The sequence below is a fragment of the Pongo abelii genome, chromosome 5 (assembly GCF_028885655.2).
Source record: "Pongo abelii isolate AG06213 chromosome 5, NHGRI_mPonAbe1-v2.0_pri, whole genome shotgun sequence".
Lineage (NCBI taxonomy): Eukaryota > Metazoa > Chordata > Mammalia > Primates > Hominidae > Pongo > Pongo abelii.
Genome location: NC_071990.2, coordinates 110,212,271 through 110,237,234, shown reverse-complemented (window position 1 = coordinate 110,237,234; position 24,964 = coordinate 110,212,271). Strand labels below are relative to the sequence as shown.

Here is a 24,964-nt window from a genome sequence, read left to right as displayed (position 1 = left end):
ATTTAAACTATACAAAGCATTATTATTGTTGCCTTACATACTATTCATTTAGATTTATCCACATATTTATCATCTTCATTGCTCTTCATTCCTTCCTGCATCTCTGACCTTCTACCAAAGGTCATTTTCCTTCTGTCTGATGTCCTTTAGTGTTCTCTTTAGAGTGGACCTACTAGTAACAAATATATCTCAGTCTTTTTAGTCTTAAAATGTCTTTATTTCTGAAGGATACTTCCCCCACGCATAGAATTCTAGACCAGTACTTATTTTCTTTTAACACCTTAACTCTATCAGTCCCTTGTCTTCTGGGTTCAGTACTTTCAGTTGAGAAGTCAGCTATCACTTTAATTGTTGTCTCTTTGAGTGTAATATTTTTTTTTCTGGATGCTTTTAAGATTTTCTTTTTTTTTTTTTTGAGACAGAGTCTTGCTCTGTCATCCAGGCTGGAGTGCAATGGCATGATCTCAGCTCACTGCAACCTCTGCCTCCCAGGTTCAAGCGATTCTCCTGTCTCAGCCTCCTGAGTAGCTGAGATTACAGATGCCTGCCACCAAGCCCGGCTAATTTTTGTATTTTTAGTAGAGATGGGGTTTCACCATGTTGGCCAGGCTAGTTATTTTACTTTTTAATACATTTTGTAACATTCTTAGCCATTATCTGTTCAAATATTGCTTTTCCCCTATTTTCCCTTTCCTTTCCTTTTGAAACTCCAATTACACGTAAGTTAGACCTCATTCTAACATTATGCCTCCTTTGCCTTTGAATTTTCCCATGAAATTAAAATATTCTTCAAAAACATACAAAATTATATTATCATTCCTTATAGAAAATATGCTCACCTGTTGTTCTAGGATCATGTTCTTTTCTCGCTCTACATTGAGAACCATTCTCTTTGTATATTCTAGTTGCTTCTCTAGAAGAGTACAACGAGACTGGGCTGAGCTTAACTGTATACTTATATCTATGAAAAAGACAAAATAATAACCAGTCAATTACCTGATTATCATACAGATCAGAGATTTGGTAATCACAAGAAATGTACTATGTGAATTCAATCAAGAGCTAAAAGTTCAAGGCCTCCTTTATCTCTGAGTATTGACTCTCCCAGAGTTATGAAAATACATTTGTAAATAGCTCATTAATTACACAGAACTGGTTTAATATTGTCTCCTCCTAAAAATCCAGAGGGCACACTTCTGAAAGAGGAGGATGTCAGTAACTTGTGGGATGATAAATACCCTGGTTGTTGATGGAAATAACATCATCTGGAAAAACAGAGGCTGAAAGTTTCTTACCTATCAATATATTTCTTCTCTTTCAGGAAACTCAAGTATATGCATCTACCACTCTCATTATCCCCTGTTCTTGACTGCTGGCAGAACAGTTAATTCCACAGCAGAAAGCAACCTATTTCTAATCCTTTAACTCTTTACTTTCCTTACCCCTTTCTTCTACTTTTGTCCAATTACCTCAGAAATATTTTTCTCCCCATTTCTTCATTTTACTTCTAAGTTGAAACACAAACTTGAGCCTTGTTTATGAGGATGAGTGTAGTGTAAAAACGAAAAAGAAAGTCTTAAGTTTTGAAGTGAAATTACATAAAAGACTTATGTTCTAAATTTCTAAAATTTTTCATAATTTCCACAGAAGGCTCCCCCATTTGCCTATGTCTTCTAATTAACCTTGCTTTCCTCTCAAGTTAAATAAAATTCTTTTGTATTCATTTTTATTGGTTTTACATTGTTTAATTGCTAGTGTTGTTCTGTACTTCAAATTCTAAAGTTTAGTGTTAACTGCAAATACAAATAAATAAAATAAAAAATAAAAATTCAATTACAGGTTAAATTGGAGTTTGTTGGCTATTATGAAAATATTCTAATTTTTAAACACAACTTGTCTAAAATCTTAATTTTTCCTTTAATTTCTAGAATTTATGAATTATGATAAGTTAGATATGATAGAGGTAAGTTCAAAACTGTATATTTTTCTCACAAATATCAAAAGGTCTGAGAACAAAGTCACAAAGTTTGAATATATATAAGAATAAAGATATCTGAGTACATCGACTTAGACTAGGTTTATTATGTTTGAACTGTAAACTCTGGTAACCCCTGGTTTCTGAGAACTACTGCATTTCTTACCTTTTTTCTGCTTTATCAGCTCCTGGTGTGCCAGATTTCTCTCATTTGTTTCATTCTCTAAGGCCTTCTTATACTGTGCTGCTTCTCTGGAAAGAATGTTCAGGTTATCTTCAGCTTGTGTTCTCTCCAGCTCTAAACGATGAATTTTTTCCTGAAGAGTTTTTAAGGCTAAAATAAGAGCTATTGAAAAAAAAAAGTTGATATTTTAAGTGAAAGTTTCTGAACACTTACAATCAAAGTAACATAAGAAAAATAAGCAGTATATTTTTGTTACTGAGCCAGAAAAATGTACAAGTAATGCATATTCTTCAAAAAATGAAAAATAATGACTAACACTTTAAAGAGGCATACATTTTCTCTCTATCATATCTTGTAAAAACACTATATCTATTATTGTATTTAGTGATTTCTAAGACTGAGAAAGGTAATAACCACAATTTTAATTTAATAAAATAAATATTTTCAAATGAAAGGACTTAAAGAAGACAATGTACAGTCTGGGGAGCATAAGAGTCTAAATATGAATAAAGAACATTAAAATATAATTTCTACTAATTAACATGGCAATTTAGGTTTAAAGTTATAGGTTTTTTTTCCTCAGTTCTTGATGTATTCCGTTTTAGTCAAATCACACATATTTACTGTTTCTTTGTCCATGATGCAATATTAAGAACCAGGATAATTATAACCTAATGGTTTACCTGATGTCAGACCTGAAAGATAATAGTATTCTATACTACTGTGACTTATATTCAACTATATTAATATCTTCATGATTCAGATAAGTTCAGAGTTTTAACTGTCATATAGTTTATATCAAATCAGAAAGATGCTTGCTAGAGATTACCATTTGGTTTTTATAAATGAGATAAATAAATTATATTTATTCCTCTTTACATGGTATCTGTAGCTGACGCATTTATTTGCATTATTATTTCTTATAGTTTATTCCACAAAACTAGTTTATTTATTAACAACAATCATTATTATAGAAGATTTAAAAAGTAGGTGATATCAGCATCTTAGAAAGGAATTTGCACAGCTTAAAATATGCCTGGAGTAATAAAATGTTTTCCTAATTCAATTTTAAGATCCTCCTACATTTCTATTTTAAACGTTAAAATACTAGTATTTTGTAGTTACTCTGATATACTGGCTTCCTAAAATATTTTCAAGAATAATTTTGGATATATGTAATTTCTGAGTCTAATTCTTGAATAAGAAGCAATTCCATTTAACTCACTAACATTCTAATCTAGTTTAGGATTCCAAATCTGACCTTTTATTCTTCAAAGAGTATTTTCCTGTTTTCAAATGATGTTTTTATGATAACTCTGTGATATGTGTCCAGCTGGTTATATTAATCTTCATTTTATGGCTGAAGCAGCCAAAATAAAAAATGTCAAGTAATTTGTCTAAGTTCATAGAAACTTTTAGCAACAGAATCAAAATTAGGAGTTTTGTTAAGATTAAATATGCAATCATATTGTATTCTACATAAATATGAAAAGTTTTTTATAGCATGTTTTTACCATTCTTCAAATTTTATATCAGCATTACCTTGGCTATTTGGACTATGAAGTATCTTAGGAGAGGTAACTTCTAAGTTCGCAGGATGGCAATTCTGAGATGGTTCATTCTGGGTGAATGAGTGAACAAATACTCTTTCTGGAGGTTTATGATAGCTTCCTACTATACTATGCATTAATTCAGAATCCATTATCTGTAGAGAATAAAGGAATGATATAATATAGTATCATTCTTTCCTATTTTAAGGGTGAATGCATTATACAAAAATTCAGGGGAAACTTTAACAACATAATCATATACTGTGGAGTTGTATCTTTATGAACTTAATTATAAATTCAACTCTAATAAGCTTGGCAATAAAAGAAAGAAAAGTTACTATTTCTTGTGTAAGTAGTACTGACAATTCTGCCTGATTTTCAATAATCATATACCCTGCAGTAAGCATGACATGAGTGATTTGAATTTACTGGTTTCTCAGTTACTCATAAATCCCATATACCTATCATAGTCTGAGCACCTCTCTATAAGCAGTGTGACTCCAGGATTTAAAGAGAAGGTACATATTCTAAAAGACAACTGAGCTTTTAAACACAAGCCAACAATATACACTAATTCTCTAATACTGATTGTTGAATTCTAATGTATGGCTTCCTAAGGGATTTTCAAGGGTAATTTTGGATATATGAAATATCGGAATCTAACCTTTGAATAAGACACATCTCTGCTTAATGTATTACCATTTTAATCATTTTAATCATCTAGATTAGAAAGTTTCCAAATCTGAAGAATCTAGACTACTTAGTTTTGTTAGTCTGGTTTTTATTTTGTTGTTGTTTTTGTTTTGGTAAGAGAGCCCTTTTAACCATTTTAGCAGGTAATTTTTGGTATAAAATTTCCAAATAATTTTATTTTCCTTTCTGCAATTTAAATATTTTAGAAATGTACTCTATTTTTTAATAGATTCTAGTCAATGTTAATTAAATTAATTCATAATCACATAAGGTGATAACTGCTCACAAAAAAATAACTCACTGGAAGAATTTTAAGCAAGAAAGCTTGCTTCAAAATGTAAATCCAAGAATTACACTATAACATTAGCCTATTTTGATTTTTGACAGTTGTACATTTTCCATGATTTCACCACCTCCTCAATTCACAAGGCAAAGGCAGGCACTTCCCAGGATTATATTTTCTGGAAGGGCAGAAGGCACACTTCACTTCCTAGAATTTTGTACTTCAGCCATTGCCATGATTGGCAATCTCCTAGAACATTCTGATTGGTCTAAATTAGAGGGTATAAAGCCTAAGGTTTGCTAAGATACTTGATGCTTTTTGTTCTTGCAAGGTAACCATATTTTGCTATTGTGATTAGTACCAGCTATCTCAGACACTGCCTGCTCCCCATGGGATACCGCATCTATCTAAGTTGTTGTTCCCTCAAAAAACAAGAGATCAACATTAGTCACAGCTGGCTCACTATAAAGTGGAGGTAAGGCCCTAAAGTATGTAAATCCTGAAGATGGTTGTACATCTTCAGAGAAAGGTAAGTTGTTAAAGCTATCCCAAGAACACTGGAGCTACTCAAGAAATCTGACTTAGTTTTCAGCTCCGGGTGGGTTTCTCCAATGACAGAAAGAATGAAATTTTGCCATTCGCCACTACACACTGAAGTCCTTGGGAGGTCTCTGCTTCCTCTGACCTAAGTATAATATTATTTCACAAACCGGATTTTGTACCAATTAAAAAACTGGTCCAAATTTGAGGTTTTTAATGTATATGAAATAATGACTAGTTAGAAGATTGCCAGTAAGTTAAAAAGTAGACTATAGTTTATTTAAATTAAATGTGTAGACACATATTAAAGTGGGCACAAGCGGAATAACCCACTGATAGGATAGAAACAAGATGAAGAAAAAGAAAACAGTAAAGAAACGAGAGGACAAGTTATGTTGTGACACAGAGCTCAGAGATTCTCATTGTAATGGGATCTCAGCTTAACCCTTATAATCTAGTCCTGTGTTGTAAACAAGTGCATAAGCCTACTAGAAGCTTATTTATATAAAGCACTGAAGCATCCTGGGAGAAAAACTCACTCTGAAGGAAGGTGAAATAACTACAAAAGGCTTGATCTAAAATAAAAGACTTAAATGACTAAGGAGAGGAGGAGTGATTCTGAGTAGACTATGGTGGTGGTCATTCTAATTTATCTCTGACCTAGTGCCATGGACTCATATGTGGGTTCTAAAAAGAGAGAGAGTTCAAATAAAAACTGAGAAATGTTTCACCAATATTTCTATAAAATATCAAGGCATTAGCTTCCCTGCTTTGTGTAAGATGTTATATGACAATGGAGGGGGAGTCAGATTGCTAACACAGTTTTGGTCCCTTTCTGGTGCATCAGTTAGTAGTATTCAGTGAGAGTGAGAGAGAGAGAGAGAGCAAGAGAGACAGTGAACAAGAGTGAGAAAGCGAGAGAGCAAGAGAGAAACAGAGAGAGAGCACAGATGGAAGGGACACATTCATGGGCGTATATGAGAAATATTTCTAGGGAAAAATTTCTGAAAATACAGAGAAGTACCTAAACCACAATCTCTAGGATTCAGGTATTTCTGATACCAGACTTAGCTAGCTGTTGGTAACTGAAAAGACCTCAAGAATTCTTATGGAACATTTTATAGGTGTCTTCAAGTAAGGGCAAAAGGCTATAAAATGTGAACCTCACTTGTATCAAGCCTGAGAAACTCAGGTTTTACCTGGAACCATTCTTTTTTTTTTTTTCTTAAAATTTTTATTAATTTTTTCTTTATTTATTCTAACAACAAACAAACAAAAAATGGAATACATGTGCAGAACGTGCAGGTTTGTTACATAGGTATACACGTGCCATAGTAGTTTGCTGCACCTATTGACTCGTCCTCTAAGTTCCCTCTCCTTACCACCCACAGGCCCTGGTGTATGTTGTTCCTCTCTCTGTGTCCAGGTGTTCTCAATGTTCAACTCCCACTTATGAGTGAGAACATGCAGTGTTTGGTTTTCTGTTCCTGTGTTAGGTTGCCAAGGATGATGGCTTCCAGCTCCATCCATGTCTCTGCAAAGGACATCATCTCATTCCTTTTTATGGCTGCATAGTATTCCATGGAATATATGTACCACATTTTCTTTATCTAGTCTATCATTGATGGGCATTTGGGTTGGTTTTCCTGAAACCATTCTTGACAGCTTGTGAACAATCAGGGAAATTACTCACTGTTTTTATGGTTTACAAAATTAAGATACCCCAATTGGCTGCAACTAAGAACCCATTGCATAAAAAAACTATCCCCCTAAAAAGAATGCTCTAGACACAAACACTTTACTGCAAAGCATTTTTACTTTTTATAGAGGAAAACACTTATTCCATAGGACTGCTACAGAGACGACATTAGGGGGCAGTCAGAGATACTATAGAAGACTTTTGAAATAAAGGAATCTCTGTTTGCTATAACTGCTAATTCTTCCAAGTTTGGATTTTCCTTAGAGAAACTGAAGAAGGATCAACAGCTCAGTTTCTTTGATCTGTTTTTTTCTTTATGTATGCATCTATGCTAACTTACCTTAAGAGCAAACACAGTAAAGCCTGGACTAACTCTTTTATTTTTTAATGTATAGTACTTCAGGAAGTACTATAACTTATTATATCTTATTATTATCTTATTATAACTGAATAAGATAATTTGTGGCGGTGGAACTTACTTATAGATATCCTATAATAATTACATAATGTATTATTTATAATATAAAATCACCAAAATGTTAAGATGTGACAATAAAAACTGGTCAATAGAAACTAGTAAATACACGAATGTAACATAAATACTTCAATGGGATTCAACTATTCATTTGTTGATCATCCAATAAATGATGCTAGAAAAACTGGGGAAACACTTTGGGAGGTGGAGGTGGGCGGATCATGAGGTCAGGAGTTCGAGACCAACCTGGCCAACAGTGAAACCCCGTCTCTACTAAAAACACAAACAATTAGCCGGGTGTGGTGGCGGGCGCCCGTAGTCCCAGCTACTCAGGAGGCTGAGGCAGGAGAATGGCGTCAACCCGGGAGGTGGAGCTTGCAGTGAGCCGAGATCGCACCACTGCACTCCAGCCTGGGCAACAGAGCGAGAATCCATCTAAAAAAATAAACAAATAAATAAATAAATAAACTCTAAAAATTATTTTAAGAAATCAGTGACTATTAAATAACCTTAGAATAGGTAAGATATTCTATGTTTAAAAGTAACAGAAAAATAAAGGAAAAGATACAAAAGCTCTGTTAAAATTAATACAACATATAAGGCTGGGCACGGTGGCTCACCTCTAATCCTAGCACTTTGAGGGGCTGAGGCAGGTGGATCACGAGGTCAGGAGTTCGAGACCAGCCTGGCCAGCACGGTGAAACCCCGTCTCTATTAAAAATACAAAAATTAGCCAGGCATGGTGGCGCGCACCTGTAGTCCCAGCTACTCGGGTGGCTGAGGCAGGAGAATCGCTTGAACTCGGTAGGCGGATGTTGCAGGGAGCCGAGATCGTGCCATTGCACTCCAGCCTGGGTGACAGAGTGAGACTCTGTCTAAAAAAAAAAAAAAAAAAAAAAATACAACGTATAAAAATTATAAACAAAATTGAATGGCAAAAGACAAACAAGTAATTAAGTGCAATGAAGAACAAAGGGTTAATGTTAATATGGAAAGGGCTTTTGTAAGTCAAAAGAAAACTACTAACATCATAATAGAAAAATGACAAGTGGCAAGTGCCTGTAATCCCATCTACTTAGGAGGCTGAGGGAGGAGAATCACATGAACCCGGAAGGCGGAGGTTGCAGTGAGCCAAGATCATGTCACTGCACTCCAGCCTGGGAGACAGAGTGAGACTCCATCTCAAAAAAAAAAAAAATTCAGCCAGGCGAGATGGCTCATACTGTAATTCCAGCTACTCTGGTGGCCGAGGCACAATTGCTTGACCCAGGAGGCGAAGGTTGTGGTGAGCTGAGATTGTACCACTGCATCCTAGCCTGAGTAATAGAGTCAGACTCTGTCTCAAAATTTTTTAAATAGACTGAAAATTCCAGACGTGATTCATAAGTTTTAAATTGTGCTCCGTTCTGAATACCATGACAATGAAATCTTACACTGTCCAGCTCCATCCTGCCCAGGATGTGAATCATCTCTTTGTCCGGCATTTCCACACTGTAGACGCTACCTACCTGTTAGTCGTTTGGTGGCCACCTTGGTTATCAGATCAACTGTCATAGTATCACAGTGCTTGTGTTCAAGTAACTCTTATTCTACTTAACATTGGCACCAAAGCACAAGAGTAGTGATGCTGGCAATTTAGATATGCCAGAGAGAAGCCGTAAAGTGCTTTCTTTCAGTGAAAAGGTAAAAGTTCATGACTTCATAAGAAAAGAAAAAAAAAATCACATGCTGAGGTTGGTAAGATCTACAGTAAGAATGAATCTTCTATCCATGAAACTATGACGAAGGAAAAAAAATTGTTCATAGTATATATAGAGTTTGGTACTATCTGTGGTTTCAGGCAACTGAGGGTCTTAGAACATACCCCCCATGGACAAGAGGGGACTATTGTATGTAGTTTCTGTAAGCAAAATATGTATTTGATAAAAGGTGGTCATACTTATCTTAAAAGAAAACAAGGCAATACAATTTTTAACATTTCAAACAAGGCAAACTCCCTTTAAGGAACAATAGTTAATGCTGGCAAGAAAGCACACATACACAGCTGACAGGAATATAAATTGATAACACTTTTCTGGAAAGAAATTGAACAGGATATGTCAAGGACCTAAAGAAGTTCATGTTCTTTGATCAGTAATTATTATAGGAATCTCTATTAAAAAAGAATCAAAGATGTGCACAAAAATTATTATAAATGTCATCACTTTAGCATTATTTATAATATCAAAAATTTTGTCTTGATACCTCTCTCTCACATCCCATGTTGAATCTATCAGGATACATACTAGCTCTACCTTTCAAGATATATCTAATATCTAACCAGTTGGCCTATGCTACCATCCTAGATTATTATAAGAGATTCTCTCCTAGTTCCTCAGCAATCTGTTCTTCACCCAGCAACCAGAATAAGCCTTTTAACATAATGTCACATCATGTCATTAATCTGCTCAAAACTCTCAAAATGGCTTCATGTCTTGCTCAGAGAAAAAGCCCAAGTCCCTACAATGATTTAAGAAGACATATATGAATTGGGTCCCCCACTCCCCAACTCTGACTCTCCTTCAGTCTCCCTTTTGTTCAGTCCTCTCCAGCCCCACATTGTCCTCCCCACTGTTTCTATAATAGTCAAACATGCTCCTGCCTCAGGACTTTTTACTTCTGGTTCCCACTGCCTGGAACACTTTTCCTTCAGATATCTGCATGGCTTATTCTCTCCCTTCAGGTCTCTGCTCAGTTGTCACCTGCTCTGTATCTGCTGACCATTCTTTATAAAACACTAATCCTATTTCCCTCCTCAGCAGTTTCTATCCCATTTCTCTGCATTTTCTCCATTGAATGCAGACTTGTTTTGTTATTTGTCTTCTCAATGTAAGATGTAAGATCCATGAGGGCATGGGCCTTGAGTGATTTGTTCCCCACTCTATCCATAATGCCTAGAATTGTACCTGGCACAGAGAAGGTATTCAAAAATACTTGTTGAATAAATAAATATCCCAACCTAGCAATAACTCATTACATGACAATCATATACTGTAAAATTATACAGCCATTAAAAGTATGTTTTGAGGCTGGGAGTGGTGGCTCACACCTGTAATCCCAGCACTTTGGGAGGCCAAAGCGGGCAGATCAGTAGGTCAGGAGTTTGAGACCAGCCTGACCAACATGGTCCAACTCCATCTCTACTAAAAATACAAAAATTAGCTGGGTGTGGTGGCACACACCTGTAGTCCCAGCTACTCAGGAGGCTGAGGCAGGAGAATAGCTTGAACTTGGGAGGCAGAGGTCGCAGTGAGCCGAGATGGGGCCACTGCACTCCACCCTGGGCGACAGAGCGAGACTCCATCTCAAAGAAAAAAAACAAAACTTATGTTTTGAAAGTCATGATATAACTAAGTGAGAAAAGATGGGATACTAAACTATACAAAATTATAACTTAGTAAATAAAACAAAATCAAAATGGAAAAAATGAAAATACACATCTTAAATATATTACTATTACAAACAAAAAAGGTTTAAACATATTGACTTTATTAAAAACAGAGTTTTTACTATACTTCTAGAATACAACTTACGAAAATAATGAAAGATATTACAATGTTTAAAGATACAAGTTTTAGGCCAGGCGCCATGCCCCACACCTATAATCTCTGCACTTTGGGAGGCGGAGGTGGGCGGACTGCTTGAGACCCCAGGAGTTCAAGACCAGCCCGGCCAACATGGAGAAACCCCGTCTCTACTAAAAATACACTGTAGGGCACAAAGGTGCACATCTGTAATCCCAGCTACTCAGGAAGCTGAGGCAGGAGAATCACTTGAACCTGGGAGGTGGAGGCTGCAGTTAGCTGAGATTGTGCCACTGCACTCTAGCCTGGGCGACACAGCGAAAGACTCTCTCTCAAAAAAATAAATAAAATAAAATACAAGTTTCAGAGCAGACTTCTTTCGTTCAAACTGAAGCACTGCTGTCTGACCCTGATCAAATGTTTAACTTCTTTGTGCCTCAAATTCCTCATTTGCAAAATAAAGATAAAAATGATATCTTTTTTTGTTTTTTTTTTTTATTTATTTTTTATTATACTTTAAGTTTTAGGGTACATGTGCACAACGTGCAGGTTTGTTACCTATGTATACATGTGCCATGTTCGTGGGCTGCACCCATTAACTAGTCATTTACATTAGATTTATCTCCTAATGCTATCCCTCCCCGCTCCCCCCACCCTACAACAAGCCCCGGTGTGTGATGTTCCCCTTCCTGTGTCCAAGTGTTCTCATTGTTCAATTCCCACCTATGAGCGAGAACATGTGGTGTTTGGTTTTTTGTCCTTGCCATAGTTTGCTGAGAATGATGGTTTCCAGCTTCATTCATGTCCCTACAAGGGACATGAACGCATCATTTTTTATGGCTGCATAGTATTCCATGGTGTATATGTGCCACATTTTCTTAATCCAGTCTATCACTGTTGGACATCTGGCTTGGTTCCAAGTCTTTGCTATTGTGAATAGTGCCGCAATAAACATACATGTGCATGTGTCTTTGTAGCAGAATGATTTATAATCCTTTGAGTATATACCCAGTAATGGGATGGCTGGGTCAAATGGTATTTCTAGGTCTAGAACCCTGAGGAATCACCACACTGACTTCCACAAGGGTTGAACTAGTTTACAGTCCCACCAACAGTGTAAAAGTGTTCCTATTTCTCCACATCCTCTCCAGCGCCTGTTGTTTCCTGACTTTTTAATGATTGCCATTCTAACTGGTGTGACATGGTATCTCATTGTGGTTTTGATTTGCATTTCTCTGATGGCCAGTGATGATGAGTGTTTTTTCATGTGTCTGTTGGCTGCATAAATGTCTTCTTTTGAGAAGTGTCTGTTCATGTCCTTTGCCCACTTTTTGATGGGGTTTTTTTTTCTTGTAAATTTGTTTGAGTTCATTGTAGATTCTGGATATTAGCCCTTTGTCAGATGAGTAGGTTGCAAAAATTTTCTCCCATTTTGTAGGTTGCCTGTTCACTCTGATGGTAGTTTCTTTTGCTGTGCAGAAGCGCTTTAGTTTAATTAGATCCCATTTGTCAATTTTGGCTTTTGTTGCCATTGCTTTTGGTGTTTTAGTCATGAAGTCCTTGCCCATGCCTATGTCCTGAATGGTATTGCCTAGGTTTTCTTCTAGGGTTTTTATGGTTTTAGGTCTAACATTTAAGTCTTTAATCCATCTTGAATTGATTTTTGTGTAAGGTGTAAGGAAGGGATCCAGTTTCAGCTTTCTCCATATGGCTAGCCAGTTTTCACAGCACCATTTATTAAATAGGGAATCCTTTTCCCATTGCTTGTTTTTCTCAGGTTTGTCAAAGATCAGATAGTTGTAGATATGTGGCATTATTTCTGAGGGCTCTGTTCTGTTCCATTGATCTATATCTCTGTTTTGGTACCAGTACCATGCTGTTTTGGTTACTGTAGCCTTGTAGTATAGTTTGAAGTCAGGTAGCGTGATGCCTCCAGCTTTGTTCTTTTGGCTTAGGATTGACTTGGCGATGCAGGCTCTTTTTTGGTTCCATATGAACTTTCAAGTAGTTTTTTCCAATTCTGTGAAGAAAGTCATTGGTAGCTTGATGGGGATGGCATTGAATCTACAAATTACCTTGGACAGTATAGCCATTTTCACGATATTGATTCTTCCTACCCATGAGCATGGAATGTTCTTCCATTTGTTTGTATCCTCTTTTATTTCATTGAGCAGTGGTTTGTAGTTCTCCTTGAAGAGGTCCTTCACATCCCTTGTAAGTTGGATTCCTAGGTATTTTATTCTTTTTGAAGCAATTGTGAATGGGAGTTCACTCATGACTTGGCTCTCTGTCTGTTATTGGTGTATAAGAATGCTTGTGATTTTTGTACATTGATTTTGTATCCTGAGACTTTGCTGAAGTTGCTTATCAGCTTAAGGAGATTTTGGGCTGAGACAATGGGGTTTTCTAGATATACAATCATGTCATCTACAAACAGGGACAATTTGACTTCCTCTTTTCCTAAATGAATACCCTTTATTTCCTTCTCCTGCCTGATTGCCCTGGCCAGAACTTCCAACACTATGTTGAATAGGAGTGGTGACAGAGGGCATCCCTGTCTTGTGCCAGTTTTCAAAGGGAATGCTTCCAGTTTTTGCCCGTTCAGTATGATATTGGCTGTGGGTTTGTCATAGATAGCTCTTATTATTTTGAGATGCATTCCATCAATACCTAATTTATTGAGAGTTTTTAGCAATGAAGGGCTGTTGAATTTTGTCAAAGGCCTTTTCTGCATCTATTGAGATAACCATGTGGTTTTTGTCTTTGGTTCTGTGTATATGCTGGATTACGTTTATTGATTTGCGTATGTTGAACCAGCCTTGCATCCCAGGGATGAAGCCCACTTGATCATGGTGGATAAGTTTTTTGATGTGTTGCTGGATTCGGTTTGCCAGTATTATATTGAGGATTTCTGCATTGATGTTCATCAGGGATATTGGTCTAAAATTCTCTTTTTTTGTTGTGTTTCTGCAAGGCTTTGGTATCAGGATGATGCTGGCCTCATAAAATGAGTTAGGGAGGATTCCCTGTTTTTCTATTGATTGGAATAGTTTCAGAAGGAATGGTACCAGCTCCTCCTTGTACCTCTGGTAGAATTCGGCTGTGAATCCATCTGGTTCTGGACTTTTTTTGTTTGGTAAGCTATTGATTATTGCCTCAATTTCAGAGCCTGCTATTGGTCTATTCAGAGATTCAACTTCTTCCTGGTTTGGTCTTGGGAGGGTGTATGTGTCGAGGAATTTATCCATTTCTTCTAGATTTTCTAGTTTATTTGCGTAGAGGTGTTTATAGTATTCTCTGATGGTAGTTTGTATTTCTGTGGGATCGGTGGTGATATCCCCTTTATCATTTTTTATTGCGTCTATTTGATTCTTCTCTCTTTTCTTCATTAGTCTTGCTAGCGGTCTATGAATTTTGTTGACCTTTTCAAAAAACCACCTCCTGGATTCACTGATTTTTTGAAGGGTTTTTGTGTGTCTCTATCTCCTTCAGTTCTGCTCTGATCTTAAATAAGATCAGAAAAATGGTATCTTAACACGGGGGGTCCCCAACCCCTGGTCTGTGGAATAGTATCCATTCTTGGCCTGTTAGGAACCAGGGTGCCCAGCAGGAGGTGAGTGAAGGTGAGTGAAGGTGAGCAAGCATTACCTCCTGAGCTCCGCTTCCTGTCAGATCAGGGCTGCATTAGATATTCATAGGAGTGCGAACCCTATTGTGAACTGCGCATATCAGGGATCTAGGCTGCATGCTCCTTATGAGAATCGAACTAATGTCTCATGATCTAGAATGATCTGGGGTGAAACTGTTTCATCCCCAAACCATCCCCTTACCCCTGCCGCATCTGTGGAAAAACTGTCTTCCATAAAACCGGTCCCTGCTGCCTTAACATATAAGATTGCTCTAAGGATTAAATGAGACAACATAAGGTACTCAGAAAGATGTCTGATACATAGTAAAAGTTGATACATGTTAGCAATTATTATATTTAAGGGATAAAGGAGAAGAACAATTCAAAGATAATTCTCAGACGATCTAACTTGGCTACTGGGTAGATATTAATTTAATTAATTTACCAGGGACTAGTACTCAAAATACCTGAAGAACTACAAATCAGAAAGAAAACACAAAACCCAATAGAAAAAATAAGCATAAGGGACACTTCAAAAAGAGGAAGCATAAGTGGCTTATAAATATAGGAAAAGATGTTCAGCCTCGGTAGTAGTCAGGGAAATGCAACTTAAAACCACAAACTAGCATTTCATATCCAACAGTTAGGCAAAATTTAAAACCGACAATATAAAATTTTAGAAATGATGTAGAACTATGAAAACACTAGTAAGTGTTGGCACATAAACTGGTACTAATTTTAAAACAATTTAGTATTATGGAATAAAATTAAATATATATTTCTTTACATACACATATATACATACAGATATTACAATCTAGCGAATAAGTCTTAGAGAAACTTTTACATATAATCACCAGGAAATACATTATTAAGAATATTTGTAGCAGCACTATTTGTAATAGCAAAAACTAGAAACAGCTGAAATGGATAAACAGATAAACTGTGGTATATTTACACAATGTCCTAACAAAGACAATGAATAACCTGTGGTAAGGATTTCTATAAGGATGAATCTTAGAAAACTGTTGGGTGAAAAATGCAAGTTACTGAAGAAGAGTATCATACAATTTTTTGTTATTGTTGCTGCTATTTGTGTTTTTCAGAGATGGGGTCTCACTATGTTGCCCAGGCTGGTCTTATTCATACATTTAGAGTTCTAATTTTAAACACATTTCTTAGATCTTTAACTGTAGGAATTCTTCGAAGTTAATGTTTAAAGCACTTTTCTTCAGAGAAAACTTCTATTTTTTCTGCTAGGATCCTGAGGCACCCCAAACCAAAAGCATCATTAAACTAAACCTTTAGATTAAGATTATTTTTGCAAGGCGAATTTCAACTTCAAACCCACATGAGCATAGGATTGTGATGAGGATTTCTCAGGAAAGATTCTTTTTGTGTACTCCAATCAAAACCAAGGATGAGCTAGGCAGTGTCATTCTAAAGAGCAGGTTATTTTCCTTAAATTATCCACAGGGGATGATTCACACTTTGGGGATCTCAGCTTTATGTTGCAATGTCCAAACTTATAACTCACAATGCCTAGGCTCAGACTTCCTCTGTCCCATGCAAGCAGGACTACCTCTTTAAAGCCCAGGTTCTGGGCCATAAGGTATCAGAAGGCAACTTTAGAGGTAAAGAGGTTCTATGACTCACTTATCTCCACAGAATTGGGCCTTCTCATTATTTACAGCCTTGTATTTTCACCTTACTTTGCTGTCAACTCAAGCATACTTAAAAAAAATTTTTTAAGTATTTTATCCAGCATTTAAAAATGTGTTCTTTTACCAGAAGTTTCTCTGAACATCTAGTCTGCCATATTGCTTGAAACAAAATACTGTAATAGCTTTAGACATACTTTAGAGATACTAACTGCTTCAGACAAACCAGTTTTAGTTGCACACACAGAATGATATTTAGGCTTCAAAACAGGAAAAAGGAGTTTATATCTTTCCATTCCAGCTACAATTCTCAAAAGTATTCCATACTGTAAAGTATGTTCTTCTTCAATTACAGTAAAATAAATATTATCTGGTTAGTTATTAACTAGAGAGTTCACTAGCAGGATTCAGATAATAGAACAAACAGTAAACAATCTATAGGCTGAGAATAAGAAAAAGTATCAGAACCTAATTCACGTCTTAGGCACTATATATTCAACATTAAAAATATGCAATGACTTTATAGGAATACTATAGCAACCATCAAATTCCAGAAATTTAGAAGCAGTTTAAGTATTATTACACTTCAATGACATTCATGTTTAATGTATTAACAGTAGCAGCAAATCTTACATTTAATATACTGATCTTTTGACATTCAAATTGATCTACTTAATGTAATTTATAATTAACTTAAAAAACATTCCTTGATAGATACGAAAAATCATCATTTTGTAACCATCACAATAAAGGCTGATTTAGGAAAGAAGCATCAGTAGCTGCTAAATCCAGGGGATACAGTTTAATGAGGAGCAGGATATTTGCATGGTCCTAAAGTGTATTTCCCATAGAGTGCTTATAAGATGCAAGGAAAAACTAGTAACTGTATAGTAGAAAGACAAACAACACTCTGATAGGATGATTAAAATTAACATCACCTATGAGAGGTAGAAGGCCATCATGTGCCTCTGGATATAAACCTGGAGAAGGACGCAACATCACTTATGCAGTATTCTGGCCAGAAAGCATAACCTGAATCTCAACATGAGCAAACACCACATAAACAACAAATGAAAAGTGTTCTATTTTTCTTTAAAAAAAAAAAAAAAAACAGCAGAGAGGGGGTTGTTTTCTTAAAAAATGTCAATTTCATAAAAGACAATCACACTTCTGTATATGTATGCAGAAGAACTGAAAGCAGAGTCTCAAAGAGGTATTTGTATACCTATGTTCATAGCAGCACAATTCACCATAACCAAACGGCAGAAGCAAACCAAATGCCCATTGATAGGTAAACAAAATGTGATATATACAAGCAATGGAATATTAATCAGCCTTAAAAAGGAAGGAAACTCTGACAGAGGCTTCAATTTTGATGAACCTTGAAGATATGATGCTAAGTGAAATAAACCAATCACAGAAAAGACAAACATATGATGCTTGTCTTATATAAGTTTGTCATATATGTGTTTCCACTTATATGAAGTATCTAAAGTAGTCGAACTTACAGAAACAGAAGGTAGAATGGTGGTTGCTGGGGAGGAGTGAAATGAGTTACAGAGTTTCAGTTTTGCCAGATGAAAAAGTTTTAGAGATTGGTTGCATAACAATACGTAGTAGGGGAGACAAATATGAGAAAAACAATCTTTGATTCGATGGGCTTGGTTCCATAACAAAAGCATATGCAGAACGCCATGGGAACACAAAGGAGAGATTAACACTGATTGATGGAGCGATAACTAACTTCAGAATATAATCTGAATATAATCAGAATATAATCAGAAATAATCTGAAATTACGAACAGTTTTGAAAGAGAAGTTTAGGTTAATATGGCAGAGTGAACATATATACTTATTTTTGCTCCCACTTGGAAACTCACTAAAATAATATTAAAACAATTTTTAAAGAAATTTTTAATTTTTAATTTTTAATTAAAAAAAAATTTTTAAAGAAAGATATAAACCTGCGAAGAGAAAGATAAGTAGAGGTGACAACAACAAAACTTTGGAAAATGGAAAACAGATGTATCAGTAGTAACAGGCTTAGCTAATGCAAAAAGGCAGACTCCTAACCCAAGTAAGAAATGTGACTTTTTAAATTTTACCCAGCAGGATCCTCAAATGGCTCAGGAATCAGCCACACCTCTGTAAGCAGTAGGTAAGATTGAGCTGGAAACTAGAGAACAGGTTGAAAGTTTAATGTAGAAGTAAATTATATGCCCAAATACCCTCTGCCTTTCCATGCAGCCAGAAGAGTACTCTACCTTCATCTGGGAAGATCAGAATTTTGTTTTGTTTCTTTCTGAGGAAGAAATTACAGAATATCTCTGGACTGGGGGACACTCAGCACAATTGAGGGAGGGGCACCAGACTGGAAGCTGGAAGACTGATCAGTTCCCAGAATGTCGGCAGTCTATATATTATTATATCCAAGTGAAGAAGTGAGGATCCGTTTTCTAGGAAATATGAATAGCTTAAGTTAATAAAGATACTAAAGGTGATAAAATGAATTGATTGGATAGATTTGGAGTTTCCAATTAGGTTTTTTTGTTTTTGTTTTGAGACGGAGTCTCTCTCTGTCGACCAGGCTGGAGTGCAGTGGTGCCATCTCAGCTTACTGCAACCACTGCCTCCCAGGTTCAAGCAATTCTGCTGCCTCAGCCTCCCGAGTAGCTGGGATTACAGGCGCCCACCACCACGCCCGGCTAATTTTTTGTATTTTTAGTAGAGACAGAGTTTCACCATGTTGGCCAGGCTGGTCTCGAACTCCTGACCTCAGGTGATCCACCTGCCTCGGCCTCCCAAAGTGCTGGGATTGTAGGCATAAGCCACTGTGCCCAGCCTTCAGTTAGTTTTTCAGTGCTCCACTCTTACACATAAGCTATCTAACCAAGGCTTACCAGACATTAGGAAAGACAGAGACCAAAGCAAACAAACAATAAGAGGTTTAGCAGGAACACGAAAACTGGAAATATACCATTAGTGAAGATAGAATGTATAATCATTGAGGATGACGATAGATCCTAGTGAATTTGTTTGGAGTACAGTGAATAAATTTTGGCTGTAAAAAACAGGCTAAAAATGCATAAGGGCCATGCCACAAAGGATTTTGTATATCACATCAAGGAGTTTATAATTTATTTGATTAGACCACAGGGAGGTAATTAAGGACATAAAAGGGAATAACATGACCAGGTTTGCATTTTGACAAGTTCATTCAGATGGCCTTAAGGCGAACAGACAAAAGGAGGAAGAAATTATAGGCGGATGGACAAATTAAGAGGTTTACCAAAGTAATTCAAACAAGAAAAATATAGGTCTAAAATAGGACTGGAGTAGATGAGATAAATATGAAAGATGCTGAGAAGATATAATCAAAAGAACTTAGGAATCTGCTACAAATATGTAATAGGAGAGAGGAAAGACTCAGAAATACTCCTCAAAATTTTTGGTTGGGCAAATGGATAGATAGTGGTGAATTAATGGAAATATGGAATAATATAAAAGGGGCTACAAGTCTTAGGGAAATAATGAATTCTGTTTTAGACATGTCAAATTTGAGGTGCTTACAGACACAGAACTGCCCAGCAAGCAGACTGAAATATGAATCTGGAGGTTAGGTGAGCATTTAGGCTAGATCTAGAGATAGAGATTTGGTTATCAGTTAGATCACCCAAGGACAGTATAAAGAGCAGCAATTTTCAGTGTGTGCATTGCATGCATGACAAAAGAGGTAGCTGAGACTCACTGCCTTTGTCCATTAGGGAACCACTGTGAGTCCTCCTCAGATGTGTTGAGACAAAATTTTATAAAAGGTTAAGAATCACAGACTTGGCCGGGCACAGTGGCTCATGCCTGTAATCCCAGCACTTCGGGAGGCCAAGGCGGGCGGATCACAAGGTCAGCAGATTGAGACCATCCTGGCCAACATGGTGAAACCCCGTCTCTACTAAAAATTAAAAAAAAAAAAAAAAAATTAGCCAGGCGTGGTGGCACGTGCCTGTAATCCCAGCTACTCAGGAGGCTGAGGCAGGAGAATCGCTTGAACCCAGGAGGCGGAGGTTGCAGCGAGCCGACATTGCGCCACTGCACTCCAGCCTGGGTGACAGAGGAGACTCGGTCTCCAAAAAAACAAAACAAAACAAAACAAACAAACAAAAAAAGATTAAGTATCACAGATTTGGGAGACAAGTGAAGGAAAAAAAAACTCTCAAAGGAGATTTTAAAAAAAGGAATGATAAGAGAAGTGGGGGGAAAAGCAGGAGAAAGTGGTAACAAAGGAGTAAAAGTGAGAACAAGTATTTACTATTTATGTCTAATACACTATGACTCCCTGTAATATAAAGAACATAGGACATGGCTTCTGCTATCTGACTGAATTTGCAATTACACTGTTGAAAAAAGACTGACACAAGACGATGAGACGGAGAAAAAAGAAAAGGGAAGGGGGTGAGTCAACAGTATATCAAGTAAAATTGGTTTATTTCATAACTACTAATAAATTTTTACTGAGCAGCCTCCAAACTCATTAAATAGTCTGAATATAAGAAATACATTATTACATGAGTAGAACAGCCAGTTTTTGTTTTGTTTTGTTTTGTTTGAGACGGAGTTTCGCTCTGTCGCCAGGCTGGAGTGCAGTGGCATGATCTCAGCTCACTGCAACCTCCGTCTCCCGGGTTCAAGCAATTCTCTTGCCCCAGCTTCCCAAGTAACTGAGACTACAGGCGTGTGCCACCGTGCCCAGCTAATTTTTGTATTTTTAGTAGAGACGGGGTTTCACCATGTTGGCCAGGATGGTCTTGATCTCTTGACCTTGGGATCCGCCCGCCTCGGCCTCCCAAAGTGCTGGGATTACAGGCGTGAGGCACCGTGCCTGGCCAATAGCCAGTTTTTTAAGAGTACAGAGTAATGCCAATCTTTTATAAATATTTTATAACTTATAATATAGCATCTAATTGTTCATGTGCACAGTTAATTCAACTCAATACATGCAATAAGAGCTATCTAATTTTCAAATAAACTCAAGTGCTGAATTTAAAATAACCAGACTTATGAACATTCTAATAATTAGATTTCTCCTTATTGAACATGTATCCATTTAGTTTAGAACATACAATGTCTAAGGTCACTTAAATGATTAGACTCCCCATCATCTTTACCAAGATTTAGTTTATCTTGACTATTCAGTTCATGAGAAAATGTTCCTGATTTAATATAAAGTAAATGAGGAACAATATAAAACCGTATAATTATAGCCTTTTTTTAAAAGGACAAAGATAGATACAAATAACACATTAAAGTAATTAAATGTTAATAGATGGACAACAGATTTTCATGTTCTTACTTCTACCTTCTAAAACATTCTCCACAATGAAACATTTTACTTTTATAATGAGAAACAGAAATCTAATAAAATATTTTCTCAATTAGATTTCCAAAGAGGTAGAAAGCAGCTGGAGATTTAGAGTATCAATTATTTATATGAATATCTGTTGGAAGCACTTACATATTTTCATTTGTAAGGGACTCATGTCTCTTATCTCAACATAAACTCAGAAAGGGCAATTATGTTTATTTTTTCTGTAAGTCTCCACAATCCAAATTCCTACGCTCTGCAAAGGGGCATACATATCTTCAGGGCCTAATCCAAAAAATATTTGTAAAAATAAATCCTCTGAAACTAATTTGTTAGGTCAACAACTTTTTCCTACCTCCCTATGCTAATGTTTGTTATGGTTGAACCCAGCAAATCAGTAAATACTGTACTAACTTAAAAAATACACACACACATATTGTGCTTTAATATGTACTTTTACATACAGGTTTTAATTTAATATCATTTTATTTAAGTAAAGCATAATTCTTAGGATTTGAAAATGTTACTGGTAATATTTCTTCAAAAAATTCTAAGTTAAAAAATAAGTGATTTTGAAAGGGTTTCAACATTCTTATAATGTTTATTGTATTTATAAGGATAAAAGTATACTATACTTATTTTTGTTGAACTTTAACCATTTCTATCCACCCGTCTATCAATCAATCAATCAATCAATCAATCAATCAGTCAAGACAGTTTCTCACCATGTTGCCTAGACTAGCTTTAAACTCCTGGGCTCATGCGATCCTCCCACCTCAACCTCCCAAGTAGCAGCAGGTGTGTGCCACCACACCCTTTTCTCTTTAGAATGGTTGATGGTAAACTTAATAAAGACAGACAGAGTTCAGAAACTGGGTAAAAAAAAAATATATATATATATATAACATTTACAAATTAATGGCACTCAGACTAGTTGCTAGAAATCCACTTTCCAGGCCTTTACGTTTTTTTTCCCACAGGTTGAGCAGACTTAATAGTCAGAATTAATTGTGGGACTTCACTGATTAGTCAGGCTGCCTAAGGAGGAATGAGCTACTGGACAATGATAAATAACTAAAGCTTGCCTAGTTCAGTACCAAAATTTATTTCGACTAGTTTTAAAAGAAAGATTCCTGAAGTGTTTAAACTGCTTTCCTTCCTTTTAGACAGAGTATATTCAACACAATTTAACCTTTAGGATGACTTAAGGATAGCATCACAGCATTTTAATTATGCACAATGATACTTAGGGACCCAGTGTGATACTTGTATTGTTTACCCCTTCACTGGAAAGTTCCAGACCATCCTAGACTCTGTTTTCTGTCTTTTTGTCTCTTGCTACCTCTTCCCTTGCTGTCTACCTACTTGTTTCTAGCAGAACACTCCTTTCTAATTGGTTTCCCAACCTATAGCAAATAAGAAACAACAAAGCAATCAAGTTTCATTCATTAAACATTCAGAGATGAAAAATACAATCCCAGGCAGTCCCTGAAACATCCACAACTTAATTATGCTACATAGGATGCTATGGGAATCCAGAGGAGAAGCATCTGACCCAGAGTCTGGGGATTTCAATGATGACTTCCTGAAGGTGCTAGTTCTTAAACTGAGACATGAAGGATGAATACTTGGTACTGAACTAGTATTCTGAACTAGGCAAGCTTTAGCATTTCACAAGCAAAAGAAAGTGAGAGAATGGGCAGAAAAAAAGATCAAGTTCACAGAAGAAATAGCATGGTAATAATAAAAATAATGATATCTCACATTTATTAAAAACTTCTTCTGTGAATTAACTTACTAAATCCACATACCAATGCTATGAGGCACAATTATTCCTATTTTACAGATGAGGAAATTGTGGCACAGAAAAAACTGTTTCATCCAAGGTCCACACCTAGTTAAGTGGCAAAGTCACGATTTGGCAGTCTGGCTCTAAAGCTCACACTCTAAATCACCACACTATACTGCTTATCTATGCAAAATTATGAAAGCAAAAGAGAATCCAGTGTTTTGAGCAATCTACTACGAGTGATTTACTAAAGCTGGAAGGTTGTATAGTGCCTAAATATTGCAGAAGATGAGGCGGAAACCAGATCTGAGGAGCCTCGTATGCCAGGTACAGGTGTTTAGATTTTATCCTGTAGGTAGTAAAAGCCATCCAGCAGAGGAGTAGCAAGATCACATTGCCTTTAATAAAGACTTTTATGAAGTAAGAACGACAGAAACAATCAAACGCTCAAAGTACAGGTAGGAGGCTATTCCAGAGCTCTACGTGAGAGATGAAGCAATAGAAGTGGTTCTTTTTTTTTTTTTTTTTTTTGAGACAGAGTCTCACTCTGTTGCCTGGGCTCGGCTGGAGTGCAATGGCGCGATCTTGGTTCACTGCAACCTCCACCTTCTGGGTTCAAGCGATTCTTCTGCCTCAGCCTCCCGAGTAGCGGGGATTACAGGCACATGCCACCATGCCTGGCTAATTTTTGTATTTTTTTAATAAAGATGTGGTTTTGCCATGTTGGCCAGGCTAGTGTCGAACTCCTGTCATCAGGTGATCTGCCCGCCTTGGCCTCCCGAAGTACTGAGATTACAGGTGTGAACCACCGTGCCTGGCCAGAAGTGGATCTATTTAGGTATTTCCTGCTACTAATCCTATGGAAAGGAAGAGAAAAACTAGAGAAAATTAGGATGTCAAATTCATAGAACTTACGACCAGAACAAGGAAAACTTGTGATAGGGAAAAATGAAATAAAGTTGTAACCAAGGTAGAAAACAGATTTTGAAAGCAGTGGAGGTGGTATAAAAGATTATTTTAGACATAATTGAGGTGCTTGTTAAATAACATTTTTTAAAAAACAGCTAACATGTATATTGAGCTTGCTACATGTGAGGCACTGGTCAAAGAAGTTTACATGCATTGATTGATCCACTGAATCATGAAGGCAACACTATGAGGTATTAACTTCTTTTTATATAAGGCATCTGAGAAGTTAAGTAACTTGCCCAGGGTCATGCAGCTATTAAGGGGCTGAGCTGGGATTTGAACCCAGGTATCCTGGTTCGGAGTGTATTCTGTCTTTAATAGAGACATGCCAATTTTATAGATGAGTTTGACATTTAAGAATTGTTTAAAGATAAGGATTTGGCCCCAGCTAGCTCAGTCGGTAGATAATAATAATAATAATAATAAAAACAAAGATAAGGGTTTGGAAGTCATCAATATACATAGATGGCAGCTGAAGCCATGAGTATTGAGTTAGATATAGAGTATGCAGTCTAAGTGTGGTCCTTCAATCACTTAGGTAAGAATACCCTGAGGATTTTTATTTTTAATAAACATGCAGATTCCTGGGCCTCACC

At 36.5% G+C, this 24,964-nt stretch overlaps 1 protein-coding gene across 11 annotated transcripts in view; it reads right to left on the bottom strand.

Annotated features, from left to right (window-relative positions):
* Nucleotides 1-24,964, bottom strand: part of CEP57L1 (centrosomal protein 57 like 1) — a 73,750-nt gene that overhangs the window by 18,899 nt on the left and 29,887 nt on the right. For 8 of the 11 annotated variants that reach the window (XM_054557973.2, XM_054557972.2, XM_063724934.1 and 5 more), the window contains 3 exons: nt 3,702-3,864; nt 2,142-2,321; nt 840-961 (listed from right to left, as the gene is read on the bottom strand). In XM_054557973.2, the coding sequence (XP_054413948.2) occupies nt 840-961; nt 2,142-2,321; nt 3,702-3,864 (465 nt within the window). Of the gene's footprint in view, nt 1-839; nt 962-2,141; nt 2,322-3,701; nt 3,865-8,019; nt 8,275-24,964 lie in introns of those variants that run through there. The other 3 variants (XM_063724938.1, XM_054557978.2, XM_054557974.2) reach the window with 2 other exon arrangements.